We start from the raw sequence: 17,728 nt of genomic DNA on the forward strand, positions 1-17,728 counted from the left end.
TGCTTATTTATATGGCTTTTCCCTTGTGTGAAACTTTTTTTTTTTTTTTATCACAATAGGTGATAGAGATAACTAAAAAGAATCGCTATATTTTTGCAAAGAAATCGTTTTACGGTGGTAGTGACAAAATGGAATTTTTTTGGTGAAAAGTCTGCCGATTACACATTTTTAGATTACACATAATTAGAGCAAACTTAAGGGTAAATAATAGGCACATAACACATTTTTAATATAATTCATATTGTTTAAGTACTCGTCCACTCAGCTTAGCTACACTGGATGAAATACGATTCTTATATACAAAAAAATATCAAAACGTAAACTTTGACATAGTTGGGAAAGATGTAACAGCATTGTATAAAAAGAAAAAAAAAAAAAAGACTGAGAGAGGGCTACGAATATCGTGGCTTCAAATGCTTCAAAACGTGATAAGCTTTGACTTCCAGGATGAGAGCCACAAGCCTAGACACAGTAGCTCTCTGTGATTCCCTGTCGTGCCACAAGTTGAGGAGCTCGACGGTTTTGTCAGCACTCCTGGTAAAATCCGCGTCGACGTTTTCCAGCTGGCCACTGGAAAAATTCATGGCGCGTCCGAGGCTCTTCCAGGCCTGCCCCAGGTGCTCTCCTACCAAGAACTTGTCTCTCTCCTCAATTTCTCTGCAGCATCTGTTTAGGGGGTTAGAAACAGATAGAGACTGAGCAAGCACCCGGGGTTTTTTAAGGGGAGGGGGTGGTCGGTTTTCCCAAAACTGGACCTTTTCTTCTATAAATGTCATTGCAGATATAGGTCCATACAAGATGAAATACGTGAACATTTTATTTTAGTTATATTAAGAAGAAAAATTGGGTATGCGGTCTATGCTCTTCTACCAGATTAGATGTTATTCAAAATACCGACTTTGGTTAACAGAAAATATGGACTTCCAGAAATTTGGGGGGGGGGGGGGGTCGTTCGACCCCCCTCCCTTCCCCACCATCGATACAGGCCTGCTGAGGATGGATAGGTCTAAAAATCTATGCCAGTGGAGGGTGGGTTGCTTTGAGGGCTATGACAATAATTTGAAGGATATTCAAATGAGCTTTTTGTTGGTGATTGGTGGGACATTGTCATTTCAAATATGCTTGTGTTGACGAAACCTGGGCATATGATAAGTAGTTAGAAAGGGGGTAGAGAGTGAAGACGATTAGATCTAATCCAGAGGAGAATGAGTCGCTAAAAGGTCTATGACAATAATTTGAAGGATACTCAAATTAGCTTTTTGTTGATGATTGGTGGGACATTGATGAAACCAGGGCATCTGATTGAGTAGTTAGAAAGGGGTGGAGGTTGAGTTGCTCTCAGGGCTACGGAAACAGTCTGAATGAAATTCAAATCAGTTCTTATTCTATGATTAGTGGGACATTGTCATTCCAATACACTTGCGTTGACAAACCCTGGGTAACTGATAAGGAAGCCCAGAATCATTTTGATTACTACAGGTGGAAAGAATTGAGAAATATGACTAAATTAACAATGGATTGATAAATTTGCGCTTGATTACAAAAACTGCAGTGGGATAGAGGAACTCTCTCAACATTGATTAAACTTATGGAAAATATAGCTAAAAATTTGTTACTCTTTGTTTAATGAAGATTCACATGCTTAAGAATAACTGGTTGTAGTACTGGGGGAAAATAAGTAGAAGTCAAGACACAGAAGTTAAGACTGGATACTTAAAATTCAACTTCCAAGTGCCATTGGGGAAACGGTCACCAACGTTGAATTCAGGATGAACTATTCCTTAATACGAATTCTGTTAGTGTGACCTAACCTCTATCCCACAATCTCTCTCTCTCTCTGAAGGTTATACATACAGCTTCAGTGCATCCACGTCCCTCTGCAGCGGCATATCCTTCGGGTCGCATTTCGGTTTGGGTTTGACCGACACGTTATTGAAGACTGCTCCTATGTGGACGCCGCTGCTTCCGGTTATGTTGATGACCCGAGGACCCTGGACGCCCTGGAATGGTTTTGGAAAAAGGACAGTCATACCTGGATGCTTATTTTGACGTATTATGTATGGACGTATAGATGTCAGTTCCACAGTAACCGTAAGGCATGGTACTTTATGTCAAAGACTAGGCCTACTTGAACGTCAGTGATATATATATATATATATATATATATATATATATATATATATATATATATATATATATATATATATTTGATTTAGCAACAACAAAAGCGTGTGTATATGAAGAGAATGTTGAAGACATCTATATATATATATAATATATATATATATATATATATATATATATTTATATATATATATATATAATATATATTATTATATGTAAATAAATCGCCAAAACATTCTCTTAGACACAGTGTTAAAAGCAGTCAAAGTTAAGTTTAGCTTTTGCATCCTTCTGAAACCAAGATGAACTCCCAATGCAGTAGACCTACACACTGCATTACCAAATTTACAAACACACACACACACGCGCACAAACGTCTTCAGTCCACACTCTTACCGAAGTCGGCGGCTGACGGACGCCAGGCCTCTGAAAAGAAGGCTTGGTGCCCTGCGGAGGAGGAGGTGGCAGTGGTTCATCTGGATGACTTGTGCCTAGACTTAAGGAATCCGTCCTGAGGTTATTCATCCTTTTCGGTTGACTTTGCAGATTAGAAGCCTACTACTGTCAGGCCCGTTTGGATGAGAGAGGTTGATTGGCGGATGATAGATGGATTGCAATATTTTTATTTTTTTAGTTGCAAAGGCCGGGTGAAACTAGCTGCTGTTATGCGAAGTTGCTTTGTTTGAAAGGCGTGTTGGGGCGTTTGGATGAAACAGGGTGAGTGATGGATGACGGGTGGATTGCAAAATATTTAGTAAATTTATTTGTTGTTTAATTGAAATGGACGGGTGAAAATACTCTGATTGACGGATGTGTTACCAGAGTCTGGACGAGAGAGGATGACTGACGTATGATAGACGCCCAAAATATTTATTTATGTGTTGTTATGTGAAGTGGACGGGTGAAAATACTCTGTCGTTTTGCCGTGCTTTTTACATTTCAGTCCTAAAAGAAAAAGAGGGTATTGGTTATCTTTATTTTCTCTCGAAATCATTACTTACACAAGATTCTGCTAAGTAACAACGTCCCCTGACTTTATATCCTCACACCGACAATATGAAGGTGAGATTTATATAGCATCCGGTATTATAAGTTGGCTAGTTAGTTTTATTATTGACAAAATATACAACTATTAGTACAAATTTGTCCAAAAACAGACATTATACAAAATATACAAAGTAGACAGTAATCTCTTTCGTTCTTGCAAGTATTGCATGGCTTACAAAGATATTTTTTATTGGCAAAATATACAACTATTAGGCCTACAAAGAAAAATACCACATCAAGTACAAATAACATAAGCATATATAAGGACAGTTATAAAGACGAAAAATGAACTTACAATAGAGAAGATAGTAGTCACTTATCTATCATTTTTTTCTGAAAATCATTCATTCATAAACATCGAATTATCAGTATCAAGTCCTAATACACATAATGTTTCAAAACTAGCTACATAAATATGTCTCTAAATTCTGTCCCCACCCCTAAAACCTAGGCTGATTAGCTAACCTAATTAACCTAACTTTACGTAAGGCTTCCTTGTACTATCACTGATACATTAACTTGTGAAACTAAGATTATAGATGCATGTTTATTGTCATTTACTATTTTTACTCCCTTCTTCAGTTTTAACAGTGAAGTGCTCGATAGTGGGGCCTATAGTAGGCTATGTAGTATATTATCAAGGGCACTTATGGTAAAATCACCGTGTGAATTATTTTTAAGGGTTGGCGTTTAAAAGATAATATACGCATGTGGTCATACCATAGATAATCCAATGGGTAAACCGTCGTTAAACAGCTGCTACCACAATAAAAGAAGAAGACGAAGACGAAGAAGAAGAAAAGCAGGAATGAATATCTCGTAACTGTAGCCAGAAAGGAAAACAGACAATACAAATACAATAAACGAAACCTTACTAACATTACGGCTGAGCTACGGCAGATTTAAGCTGCACGACGAATGCTTTCGGCAGAAATAGATAAGATTCATATAAATCCTATTGGCGTCATTTTGCAGGAACACACAACATCCGTTTCACAACACCGTGCCTTGGTGGTTTTGGCACAAATCAAGTTCAGGAAAGTAGTTCTTTCATAGGTGTTATGCCGTTCCTAACTGTATTTCGTCTGCTTGTTCAATGAGCATTAATTTTCATAACCTTCTTTATATCAGATCAGTAGTTATTCTCATTTTTAAACGATGGAGTAAGGATGTCTACTTAAAAAAAACAAAGAAACAAACTACATTGCACGCGAATGTTTTGTTTAGAAATTGCCATTTTTACCGCTATCTGGCAACCCTGACATCCGATTTGCCAGTTACTTGTTTATTTGCAGAATATTCGTTTCATGTACGAAGACGAGGCAAAAGCTATGCATTTTATTACAACAGTTGTGTAAAACAAAACATCACTACGTAACGTATGGAGACTATGAAATCCACGTGAACTTAGTAAAAACTAACTTTCGACGGAGAAAGGCGAAGAAATCGAATCAATCACACACCTGTGAACAACCGCTCTCCAATACAAGGCAGAGACGAATCCGTATTCAGCGAAAGCTTTCTCCAACGTCTACTGTTTCCCTCCTTTATCTGCCAGCCTGTCTGTGACATTCAGCACGTAAAAGTACGGAGCTAGGAGCACGAACGCTTTCACAGCACCGTGCAATTCCCGAGAAAGATGGGCGAGGTTCGATAATTATCCCTGAAGTACGCCTGTACTCTCTCAACACTAAAGTGAGACTAGAGAGTGAGTCAGTGACAGACAGAGTGTACACGATGCTTCACTAAAACTCACTCATTCGGGGATTCCCCGATCTTCGCTGAATGTTTAGTAGATGGTAACGTAACCAGCGGATGCCGTCATTCCTAATGTTGGACATCATTCCAGGAAAATGTTAGCGCTACTGGTTGGTGACACATGTTCGAGGGATAGAACTCCTCATGTTTTAAGGTGGGTACACACGTGAGAGCCGAACCTTGTATGTGTAACTGAGTTACGCATATACGATTACAAGGTGTCAAAATGTAGAGGACGAACCGTAACCACGTTAAGCACGTAACTTCATTTCAATCCACTGCGATCACCAGTCTGTCTCTGTCCGGGTTGTTTACCGACGATGGCCACCATGCAAGTAGCAGCTGCCGCGTATATTTATACACATTATTTAACGAAGATGAAGCGAAATAAAAGAAGATGGTGGCAATCAAGGTTATATACTAGAAGGGTAGAATACAATGGTCGGGAATTACTCGCTGACATGAGATTCCAAGAAGTTTCTGGCCACAGTAAAGTCTTTTCTTCGTAATAACTAATAAATTGAAGGACCTCTTCGTCACTCCCATCAGCCATGGTAGACATATACGTACTGACTGACCAAAACAAGGGACTCTACTATGGACGGTCTTGTTCATAGTCGGTGTTAACAAGTTCAGCAACCTCTGTTGTTACGCGTGTCATACAGGTCGCGTCCACACATGGCGTAACGTCCAAAGAGACCTCCCTTTGATTCGGAGCCCAAAAACCGACAATTGTCGGGACGGAGGGCGAACCGAGCCTCGAACCTCGCGGGTTCGGGGTTCGGGTTCGAGGAACCGTCCACACTTGCGTTTTTGTTACAAGAATCGGTTACAATACAAGGTTCGGTTCGCACGTGTGTACCCACTTTAAAGATAATGGCGTATCAGTAACACTGGTAAAGTATCGCGAAAATGAAGACCATCTTTTTACTTCACTATATAATTGCGGCTGGTTTTCTGTTAGATTTTATTTTGTTATATTAGCAAGTTAAAGTATCATGACTTCAATAATCTTAGTGACATGGGAGATAATTTTATTATTATTATTATTATTAATCTGAATATGGAGTTTCCAAGATAACACGAATCAGTGCTGTATTTAATTTATGAAACGAATTGGCTCACCAACAGTATTCCTGTTGGCTGAGGAAAATGTACAAACACACACACACACAAACACATGAGCCGACGATTTTCTTAACTAAAAAAAATCTTCTTCAGTTAACGTATATGAACATATGTTAATTCCCAGGTAGAGTGAATTATTAGATAATGTTAAAGGATATTTGTAGCTTAATGGATGCATGTGAATCACGGTGATGTGATAAAAATTTATGTATATATATATATATATATATATATATATATATATATATATCGAACTACAAATGTCCTTTAATATCTAATTCGCTCTACCTCGGAATTAATATATTTTCATATATGTTTAACCGAGGGGAATTTATTAAGCAATAATAGAATTGGCGATCGACAGACGCGAACCACCGACCTCTACAATTCCAGGCTGGCAGTGAAGCCCCAAAACCACCAAAACACCAAAACTGCCATTCCTCGAATTGTAGAGGTCGGTGGTTCGCGTCTGTCGATCGCCAATTCTATTATTGCTTAATAAATTACCCCCTCGGTTAAACATATATGAAAATATTATTAATTCCGAGGTAGAGCGAATTAGATATTAAAGGACATTTGTAGTTCGATATATGTATATGAATCACGGTAACGTGATAGACATATATATATTATATATATATATATATATATATATATATATATAGTATATATGGGGGTGAGAGAGGAGGTGGGGGGGATGATGGGGGGGGGGGGGGGGGGGGGGGGGGGGGGAAGTGGGGAGGGGGGGGGGGGGGAGAGGGAGAGGACACGCGAATCCAGACCGTGAAATCTCGTCTCGACTGATACAAACTGGTTGCGCAACCCCAATACTTTCCTCCTTGACGGTCGACTAATTCCTCGCGCGAGTCGAATTGTCTTGGTCGAGCCATTGCGAGCAAGCGTTCATGCTAAAAAAAAAAAAAAAAAAAGAGCGTGATGTTGCGTTGCAAGTAATTTTCCTCTTTTATTCTGGAAATTTGTGTAAGTGTTCTTTTTCTTTCGTCTTCTGAACTTTCAAAGACGAGGGTTTCAAGACTTGTTGGTAACTGGACCTAATGTGCAGGGCATTGTAATATGGATTTCAGCGGCTATGCTATTATTATTATTATTATTATTATTATTTTTCTATCACAGTCATCCTATTCGACTGGGTGGTTTTATAGTGTGGGGCTCCGGGTTGCATCCTGCCTCCTTAGGAGTCCATCACTTATGTGCGCTGTTTCTAGGAGCACACTCTTCTGCATGAGTCCTGAAGCTACTTAGGCTTCTAGCTTTTCCAGGTTCCTTTTCAGGGATCTTGGGATCGTGTCTAGTGTCCCTAAGATTATGGGTACAATTTCCGCTGTCATATCCAATATTCTTCTTATTTCTATAGTCCCAGAGGATCTTTGCTAGATCGTTGTCTATCACTCCTTCAGGTAGGTGTTCGTACAACTTATTACTGCAAGGCTCCAGTGGAGGGCTCTATTATTATTATTATTATTATTATTATTATTATTATTATTATTATTATTCAGAGGATGAACCCTACTCATATGGAACAAACCTACCAAAGGGGCCACTGACTTGAAATTCAAGCTTCCAATGTAGAAGTAACAGAATGTAATGGGAAATACAGAAAGCAGAGATCGCTTATTAAAGAAGAAAAAATAAGATAAATCAGTAATTAGATAAAAATGTAAATAAATGATTAAATTACAAGGAGAATTTTTTAGAAGTTCCAGTTAAACATTAATTTCATTTTCACAGAGCCTTGATTTTTCAGACGTTATATGTTTATAATGAAGTTATTTTATTATTTTCATAGACTGCTGGCGTTTTATGGTGCGCTTTAATGTGTAGTACACACACACACCCATATATATATATATATATATATATATATATATATATATATATATATATATATATTGTATATATATCCTGATACCTAACACTGTATCAGCTCTTCGTCAATGGCTTAGAAATAAAGTCGAAACCGGTCAGGACCTACATCCCGTCTCTTTATTTTTTCTCAACCAGTGGTAAAGTGATATATCCAATGTATGTATGTATGTATTTATATGTATGTATATATTTATATATTCATTTAGGAATTGTAATTTACAAGAAGTAGCTTCGTGTACTGCCATATTCGAGTAACTAACTGATTGTAGTATTTGAAAATATTGTTGACGTTTTTCTCAATAGAATGCCCAGGGACATCAGAAGCAGATGGGTATTATCTGCAATCATTCTGTCTCTCTTTCTGCAGTAAAAGGAATGCGGGTTTTCAGATATTTTGTTTAAAACGAATATAAAACCAAGGGAATTATTGTTCCCAAAGGCATGGTAGTTTGTATGTAGAAGTTGGATAATTCATCACTTCACGGTAGGTATAGTGGATTCACATCAACCGTGCATTCGACGCCTAGGCTATTCCCTTGCGACGCTCCTGATTGGCTGTTGATAAGCCAATCACAAGGCTGGAAACTCTCAGTCACTCGAGAGAGTTCACATAGGCTAGATGTATGTTCCACCCCTTCTGAGGGATACGTCTTTCAGGAGAGGTGGAACATACATCCTGCTGCCTATGTGAACTCTCTCGAGAGAGACTGAGGAGAGTTTCCAGGCCTGGGATTGGCTTATCAACAGCCAATCAGGAGCGTTGTAAGGGTCTGACCTAGGCGTCAAATGCACGGTTGATGTGAAGCTACTTATAGCTAATTAATTCTCTCTCTCTCTTGTTCTACTTAAGTATAAGAATGAAAAGATGATAATACAGATAAGTTATGAACCGTGTCAAAAGAAAAAAACTTACAATAGATGAGAGTTGTTTTGGTAGTAAACACGTATATACCACCTGAAACAGACAAATAAGAATTAGGGAAGCGAAGCATGAACAGAAGATATTGAAAAATGACGAAATAATGAAACGAGAAATTATGTTGCAAAAGGCCGTCAGTCATTTGATTATACGTAAAAAAAAAAAAAAAAAAAAAAAAAAAATCAAGTAACCGAATATTGAATTTGGAAACAAACAATCGAAGGCTACACAAATTAGCTCTGTTAGTTAAACCAATTATTTTGTTTACTCATTGTTTTTATAGTCATTCTGAATTTTTTTAATTTGAATTCACAAAGATGCTGTCAATTCTTGGACACAATACAAAAAGAAATAAAGATAATTTTTTTTTTATCACATATTGCTGACAAATTTTTTGTTTCACTCTACTTTCTATGTTCTGAATTGCTCAATGATCCAGTCCTTTAGCATTCTATAAACACAATTGACAAAGCAGCATTTTTACGCCACAGCAGCTCATTTCGCTCGTAGGTCAGAGACGTCATCGAAGTTAATTGTTGTGTTTGATTGACAGCTGTGTGACAGCCTACCAATTTCACGAATTTCTCAATGTTCATGTGGGTCGATGGCTTGTTTTCTTATTTATCTTTTTTGAATCGTTATCGCTGTTTTTCATAAAATATTTGACCCTCTTATTACGTTGAGGAACACTGATAATTTTCGTCAACAGTGCAATCCATACGTATCATTACTTCAATTACATTCCATAAAGGAAGATGGAGAGGGCTTTTCTTAGAAAAATGCCCAACAATTTCGTCCTCCAATGGACCTCTTCTTGGAGCGTTTATGAAGAGGTCCTTTGGAATACGAAAATGTTGGGCATTTTCTAAGATGAACTCTTTATATATTTTTTTTTCCTATGTGGAATACAATTGATTTAACATATCTTCTTGTCTGAGAAGATTACCAGACCAATACTACGTAACATTACTGATAGTAATGTCTGACTATATCTTCTTGTCTAAGAAGATTACCAGCAGTGCTACGTATCCTTGCTGATGGTAATGTCTAACTGTATCTTCTTGTCTAAGAAGATTACCAGTAGTACTACGTATCATCACTGATAGTAATGTCTAACTACTGACAGGAAGAGCAACAGCAGATGCGTCTGTTATTAATGCAATATCTATCTGTCTTTCCATATACTTACTGCATTACTTATTTATTCACTTATCTACTCGCTTAACTTGTCTATTTTTTAATACATAGCGAAGAAAAGACACCTGACTTATAACTGGAGTTCTCATGATAGGAATTGTAGAAAACCAGCAATCAAGTAATTAGTGGAACCTAGAAATGAATATATTCATAAGAAAATAATGAGGAGTATTATTATTATTATAACTATTCTTATTACATGAGTTTGTGAAGATTGAAGAATGTTTTGTAGAAGTATTATTATTATGATTTTCATTTTTTTATTTAATTCATACCTGATAGCTTTTTTTCGTATACATTATTGTTACGACGGATGACTGTGTACAGAAATCAATAAATTGATGAACCAATTTCATAATATATATATTATATATATATATATATATATATATATATATATATATATATATATATATATATATATAGAGAGAGAGGAGAGAGAGAGAGAGAGAGAGAGCTATTTTGTTCAATCACTTTCCGAGTCATTTTTTAATTTTTATTTCGATACGCGAGATCAAAAAATGGTTTAATTGGCCATAACGCTCCTGTGTAATGCATTCCGTTTTTAGTGTGACATGAATCGACTGTATTAATAACGTAGAAAGAACCGCATGTTTTCAGTATTTTTTGAAATAATCAAGTTATTTTTTTTTATTGTTTCCTTTGGTATATTATTGCTAAAATTTGTTGTTGCAATAATAACTGACTGTTATTATTGTAATTCTCGTTGTTTCATCGTTTTAATTAATTACTGATATTCATCACGCTAAATATAGCGAATTTCGAAAATATTATTGTGAACATTACCGATCTTAATCGAAAATGGTGAAACTCGTGCTATTTGGTATCACAGTTAATATAATTATTATTTCTTTATTATGATTTCTAACCGTCTTGTAATACAATGAGAAGCGTTATGCAAATCAGAACCCGTAATTATGCTGATGTCCACGCTGGTCTTATTTAATATATATATATATATATATATATATATATATATATATATATATATATATATATATATATATATATCTATATATATATATATGTATCCACCATTTCAATCCTTCATTTCATCCTTTCTTTCTTTCTCTCCAGATCGCTTGCTTACCATTTCAATCCTTCATTCATCCTTTCTTTCTCTCCAGACGCTGCTTAAAACAATTACCCAATCCTTCGACGACCTCTGAGCCATTAAATAAAAGAACAATACTCGAAAACCTTTCCCCCCCCCTTCCCCCCCCCACCCACCCCCATCCCCCCCCCGCCCGCAAAAAAGAACCAATGCCCGCGCACGAGACTGCATGGAGGAGGAGGAGACATCTAGCGAGTGACCTGGTCATTAACTAGTATATAAAGTCGGTTAACAATCGTCCAAGCATCCATTCCACTTGTCGTTTTCAGAGCAGACTCGTCTCCCCCAAAGATGGTAGGAGGAAATCATTTTTTTAAAGATTTCTATGTTTTTGTTTAGGTTTTTCCTAACTTTACAGATGCTTCTGCAGATGAAATCTAGTATTGTATTTTCTGCTTAAAATCTCTATAAAGAAATCAATTATTTCTACAGCTTAAGAGATACGAATCTATTATACTCAGGACGAAATCTATTATATTTTAGGGTTAAAAGATAGGAATCTATTAATCTCTATAAAGAAATCTGTCATTTTTACTGCATAAAAGATACGAATCTATTATTCTCTAGACGAGATCTATTATATTTTATTGTTGAAAAATATGGGTAACTTCTGAAAAAGGGATGTATATTGCCAAACTAAGATGAATGATGACCAAATGGGTAACCTGCTGACAAATTTAGTTATATTTCGGCAAACTGGGACATATGTGGACAAAACTGGATATGTATAAACAAACTGGGATAAATGTTGACAAACTGGGTTTTATGGTAACTAACTGGGTGACATGCTGACAAAATGAGTAACCTTGACAATGTGGGTTTCATGCTCACAAACTGTAACATATGTAGGCAAACTGGGATTATTATTGACAAATTCAGATATATGTTGACAAACTGGCCTGTAAGATAACCATCTAGGCAACTTGCTGACAAAGTGAGTTAGAAGTTGACAGAGTTACAAAATTAGGAGAAACTTCCAAACTCAAAATATTGACCCAATTTTGAGGTTAAAAGTGAATTTATAGTTTCTTATCTATATTTATATCCGTTTTATAGCGCGTAGCACTCGTCGCCTTTCTAGTCGTGGTCGTCGTAGCCATGGTTATGGCTAACCCCGACCCAGGCTACGGCAAAGGACACGGCCACGGAGGATACGGCAAAGGACACGGCCACGGAGGATACGGCAAAGGACACGGTCACGGAGGATACGGCAAAGGACACGGCAAAGGGCACGGCCACGGTGGGTACGGCAAAGGACACGGCCACGGTGGATACGGCAAAGGACACGGCCATGGCTATGGCAAAGGACACGGCCACGGTGGATATGGCAAAGGACACGGCCACGGTGGATACGGCAAAGGACACGGCCATGGTGGATATGGTAAGTTAGGTTTAAGTTAAAATAATATCTGACTATATACATACATACACACACACACACACACACACACACACATATATATATATATATATATATATATATATATATATATATATATTATTTGCTTATCACTATATGTTACTGATGAAAATAATAAATATTAAATTAATTTTCTTTGCCTCCTTCTATAGGTTACCATTAGTGTGTGCGTGAATGTTAACTACGAATTGTTGCTACGAATAAACTTTTATTTAAAAAGAATCATATTGGTTTAAGTGTCCTATACCTTAACGTTTTTTATTACGTATTGATTCTTGTCGCCAATGGTTCATTTATCCTTTTTACATTTCCGCTTACTCGGGGAGTAAGCCTACAAACTGCTTTGTTGTTGTTGTTCTTCTTCTTCTTGGGGAGGTAGGAAAGGTCTATGAAAGAGCCTAAAAAGGTCTGAAAAAAGTGTTTCTCGCTTAGTTAAAGATACAGGAATTTTAGGATGGGATATTTATGATCGATTTATTAGAATGAAGATGTAAAAAATATATAAAGTGTATGTTAAACAGTACAGAAAAAAATATTTTTAATAAAATATACCGCATTTATTTAAATTTTCTTCGGTGAAACAACACAGTATTTGACTAGATTTCAGCACGCGTCTCAGGTAAGCTAGAGATCGGATCACGCCTTGTTTCCTCTGCAAGAAAACACGGAATAATGAAGCTTGCAACAATCCATAGTGATTTGGTGGAAGCTGGAAGGGGCCTGGAATGAGTATCCGAAGTCAGCTGTAAGATTGAACAGACGGAATATTTTTGATTGATCAACTGACTGATTTCAAATGATCTGGAGTCATAAGTATTTGATGAACTGATTAATAAGAAGTGAATCATATGTAAATGATGATATTAATTGCAAAGGAAGTTGGTACAATGAAAGATAAAGATTTGTAATTTAGAGAGAAGTGATGATGTGACTGAACTGATTTTTATTTTTTTAAATTAATTAATTTTTCATCATCTGGATGTTCAGTTGACAGTGATCAAGAGACTCGGTCCAGTCTTTCAAGTATAATAATGGTGGTCTATCCGTATTAACAATATATCAAAATTACTTCCTGGCGTGCTTTTTTTTTTTTTTTTTTTTTTTTTAAGAAAGAGTTACAAAGCATTTGCAGTGCACCACTGGACAACTTTCAGTTTACAAGGGACCCGTATTTTACAATATATCTAAATTACTTCTTGGCGTTTTTTTTTTTTTTTTAGTTACAAATCTTCTTGGCATTTTTTGTTTTTTGTTTTTTGAAGGAAGAGTTACAAAGCGTTTGTACACCACTGGACACCTTTCAGTTTCAATGGAGCCACGAGTCAATCCTGAAAAAAAAAAAAAAAAAAAAAAAAATATATATATATATATATATATATATATATATATATATATATATATATATATATATATTATATATATATATATATATATATAGTCTTCGAATCTCTGTTTACTTACAAACGAAAGTCTGGCAGAATGAAATAGCTAAACCTTTATTCTGAAGAATACTTCGAATAAATGCTTTGCAAACCAACGGAAGTCAAGTGGCAAAATTAAACTGAAAACCTTTTTACTCAAATGAGATTTTGATAATTATTCCTAAAAAAAATGCAATGACTGGATAATTCTTCGATTCTAGTACTAATTAAGTTGGGAGTATTTTTCTCATTATCTTGCACAGAAAAGCAATTAAGATGTTTGTCTGTCTAAAGTGATACGATTGGAAGCATACATAATCATCAAAGATATTTTTTTATAATTATCTAAATTATAATTCATTGCAAGCAATAAACGTTGCTGATCATGGACCTCTCGTATTCAGAAGTTAATTGGTTTTTTAATCAGTACGCGAGTTGTAATTCTCTGTCGTTTAAATGGGCGTCTCTTGTGCATAAAGAGAAGTACGTACACACACACATCATATATATATATATATATATATATATATATAGTATATATATATATATATAAATATATATATATATATATATATATATATATATATATATATATATATATATATATATATATATATATATATACATACATATATATATATATATATATATATATATATATATATATATATATATATATATATATATATATATATATGTGTGTGTGTGTGTGTGTGTGTGTGTGTAATTATGCAATGCTCTAAAAATAATGAGATATTTTGATCGATACGACTGTCATTATTGACGGAGTTTTCCCTAGTCCCAAGTTAACTACGAATAAAAAGTGCTAAATGCTAAACTTATTTTAGAGTTATTGTCTTACCTTGTTTCTTTAAATTATGTAAACGAGTCCTTACGAAGAGATGATGCATTACTGCTGTAACATTGCTGTAATGTATGTTTTAACGTAGATCCTACTTACATAAGTACATGAATACACCACTTAATATAAATGAAATTGAGAGGAAACAAACAGGTAATAAAAGTAACCGTATTGCTGACGAACTTTTGCCTCAGCCGTACTAAAACGATGTCCTGAAATATTTCTTGTCTAAGGCATATATAAACTTTCACTTTTATGTAGCGTATATACTTACAACACAATTATTCAGCAGTTATTATAGATGGGATCGCATTAGACAGCATATCATCAAAGTCAATGTAATTCGTACATTTAAGACTTACGTTCCCTAAAGCAGCGATGTATACTGTGGTTGAATACTGGATCACTCAAGTAGCTGCTGCCATCTGTCGGCCACTGAGGGAAACACAACCAAACGATCTCTTAGGAATAGAGCAAGTAATATTCATTAAACCATATGAACGATTTATTATGAAGAGATGATAGATTACTACAGAAGTACATAAATACATCATTTATGTTTAATGTAATTGAGAAATAGGAAAAGATCATAACGGTAAGTGACCGACTTATTTACGGCATATCGGCCATCGCCTCAGTTGCAGAAGTAAATTGGGTCATTTTTATGGTATAAAGCATATATGTAAACTTTCATATATATGTAACGTATATATTCACACCAGACATCTGTTAAGTAATTATTGAAGATGGTATCATATTAAAATGAAGAGCAATAACGTCAATGAAAATTCGGTGACTTTCATCCCTTCCAGAGCCGTTGTAAAGGGAATGATCCAAGTAGCTGCTGCCATCTGTCGGCCGGCGAGAGAAACACAACCAACTGACATGTTCGGCGTTTCTCTCAGGGGCCAATAAATAGCACCAGCTTGCTATTTTTACTACTTGGGTGATTTCATTGTATAAATACAGGTTGAGGTTTTAAATATGGGTATTAAATTGACATTATTATACGCTTTAATGTGACTCAGTATCTTGAATGAATAAATGTCTTAATTTTGTTTAATAAATGCAAGTTACAAATGAAAATAATTTACTTTTAATATGAAAAATAATTTGTTCATATAACTGTCTGCTAGGTCTTTCCTAATAATGGTCTAGAGTTAAAAGAGAACTTTTATTCAAAATATTATGGCAAAGGTGATTCTAGCTGAGTCAATCACCTAGCATATCTATTATGCACATTCTGTGATTTATAATTCTCACGTCAGTAAAAGCTCGATTTCAGTGTTGAATTTCTGCTATTTCCATTCTAAGTTTGCAATTTACTGTCCAATCCTGTATGTGTGCATCCTCTACTGGCATGAGCATAAGCTCACATGTGATGAGGCACTGTTCTTGTCTTAGCTTAGTCCTGGATTTCTTTAACCACCTCTATTTTAGAAAAATGCTACACGATTTGCTAAGTTAATTCTCTCTAAACGATAAGACTCGATGTTCCGGCAAGCTAATATTATGCAGAAAAGTACGTTATAGTCGGTTTTATTTCATCTGACCGCCCATGGGTGGAGATGTGGCACATGCGCATGAGTATACTGGTGATTGCCTAACACAACGTTTCCGATATAGTTTGCTTATTATGAACACATTAAACTTCTTCAAAAAATCATATTTGAATGGTTATACATACAAAGAAATCTCGTCCATCCCTTCTTATGCATATCATAAATATGCCAATACAAGTACACGAAAGACGAGCTTGTTTAAATCAGTCTGTTTAAGTTATATATGGTAGACTAATACCCACAATCTGTTCAGATCACAAGATTTCCTCATCATCCAAACTTTATATTAGGTATATGCATTTTAATTACATGAATATGAAATTAATGTTATCGTGATACCAAAGTTATGCCCTATTCGTAAACTTGACAAATAACCTTTATTAGTATCCCCTAGAACGCAAAAGCACTGACAAGCGTACAATAGGCCTATTCGTCTGACATTTGATTTTAATGTCCATTTAATCCCTTTCATTTTATACTAGTCAAATGACTTTCTTTTTGTAACCTTTATTTATTCATTCTATCTTAGGTATCGTTCCAAAGCTATACATTGAAAAAATAAGTCTAGGCTAACCGCTATGCCGTAGTAGTATACATACATCTTCAACGCACTAGAGATGACGATAACTCTATGAGATGTCGAACATTTGCTGGATAAATTATTCATCATAAAATACACCTGACATTGCCCTGTCACTTAACTGTTATAATGATTTGAATGTCCAAGAAAAAAATATGTATATATACAAAGTATGCATGCTGAAACGAAAACCGCAATACATAAACTGTAATTTTCCCACCATCCAACCAATGTTGAGGTGGTTGTTCTTGTATCTTCCCCAGACAGCTTCCAAGACAACAATACTCTCATGCTGTTTTGAATATCACTCTCTTCTCATGTTTACTGACAAGAAATTATTTATTCACCTTTTATTCTTACTCGCATAGCCAGACGGATGTCTTTTAATTCACCTATGATGAGATCAAACGCAAACGATGAGATTAAGTATAATTATATATAATTTATATTTATGTTTATTCTCATCGTTTGCGTTCGATCTACGTAGACGACTATTTGTCACAGGGTCGTCTTTTGTGATCTTGTATTGTCATGTTATCGACATGAATCAGCATTTTCACTTAATCGGGGAGTAGGCCTACAAAATACTTTGTTGTTGTTGTTCTTGTTCTTTTGGGCGGTTAGGGAAGGTCTATGGAAGAGCCTAAAAAGGTCTGAAAAAAAGGTGTTTCGCGTTGAGTTACAGATA

At 35.5% G+C, this 17,728-nt stretch overlaps 2 protein-coding genes across 5 annotated transcripts; one reads left to right on the forward strand and one right to left on the reverse strand.

Moving 5' to 3' along the window:
* Nucleotides 1-216: 216 nt before the first annotated feature.
* Nucleotides 217-5,458, reverse strand: LOC135201115 (uncharacterized). 4 transcript variants are annotated; one of them, XM_064230010.1, is made up of 4 exons: nucleotides 4,928-5,458; nucleotides 2,521-3,069; nucleotides 1,855-2,000; nucleotides 217-666 (listed from the first exon to the last, which is right to left on the reverse strand). In XM_064230010.1, the coding sequence occupies exons 2-4, from the start codon at nucleotides 2,647-2,649 to the stop codon at nucleotides 393-395; spliced, it is 549 nt and encodes a 182-aa protein (XP_064086080.1). In that variant the 5' UTR covers nucleotides 2,650-3,069; nucleotides 4,928-5,458; the 3' UTR covers nucleotides 217-392. The 4 variants fall into 4 exon arrangements, with proteins under 4 accessions (XP_064086080.1, XP_064086065.1, XP_064086088.1 ...); XM_064229995.1 differs by lacking the exon at nucleotides 4,928-5,458 and adding an exon at nucleotides 4,635-4,909; XM_064230018.1 differs by lacking the exon at nucleotides 4,928-5,458 and adding an exon at nucleotides 4,594-4,612.
* A 5,930-nt stretch (nucleotides 5,459-11,388) lies between these two features.
* On the forward strand, nucleotides 11,389-12,837 carry LOC135196631 (neuropeptide-like protein 30). Its single transcript, XM_064223475.1, has 3 exons — nucleotides 11,389-11,489; nucleotides 12,252-12,576; nucleotides 12,768-12,837. Exons 1-3 carry the CDS (start codon nucleotides 11,487-11,489, stop codon nucleotides 12,776-12,778), a joined length of 339 nt encoding a protein of 112 aa, XP_064079545.1. The 5' UTR covers nucleotides 11,389-11,486; the 3' UTR covers nucleotides 12,779-12,837.
* The last annotated feature ends 4,891 nt before the right edge of the window (nucleotides 12,838-17,728 follow it).

Source organism: Macrobrachium nipponense, chromosome 23 (assembly GCF_015104395.2).
Source record: "Macrobrachium nipponense isolate FS-2020 chromosome 23, ASM1510439v2, whole genome shotgun sequence".
Classification (NCBI taxonomy): Eukaryota; Metazoa; Arthropoda; class Malacostraca; order Decapoda; family Palaemonidae; genus Macrobrachium; species Macrobrachium nipponense.

Bases quoted from the DNA above. Each gene is read 5' to 3' on its own strand.
- LOC135201115 (XM_064230010.1), bottom strand. From the start codon at position 2,649: ATGAATAACCTCAGGACGGATTCCTTAAGTCTAGGCACAAGTCATCCA. The intron at 2,001-2,520 runs GTAAGAGTGTGG...AAACCATTCCAG, and splicing joins TCCGTCAGCCGCCGACTTCG to GGCGTCCAGGGTCCTCGGGT. The intron at 667-1,854 runs GTATGTATAACC...CCCCCTAAACAG, and splicing joins GACGTGGATGCACTGAAGCT to ATGCTGCAGAGAAATTGAGG.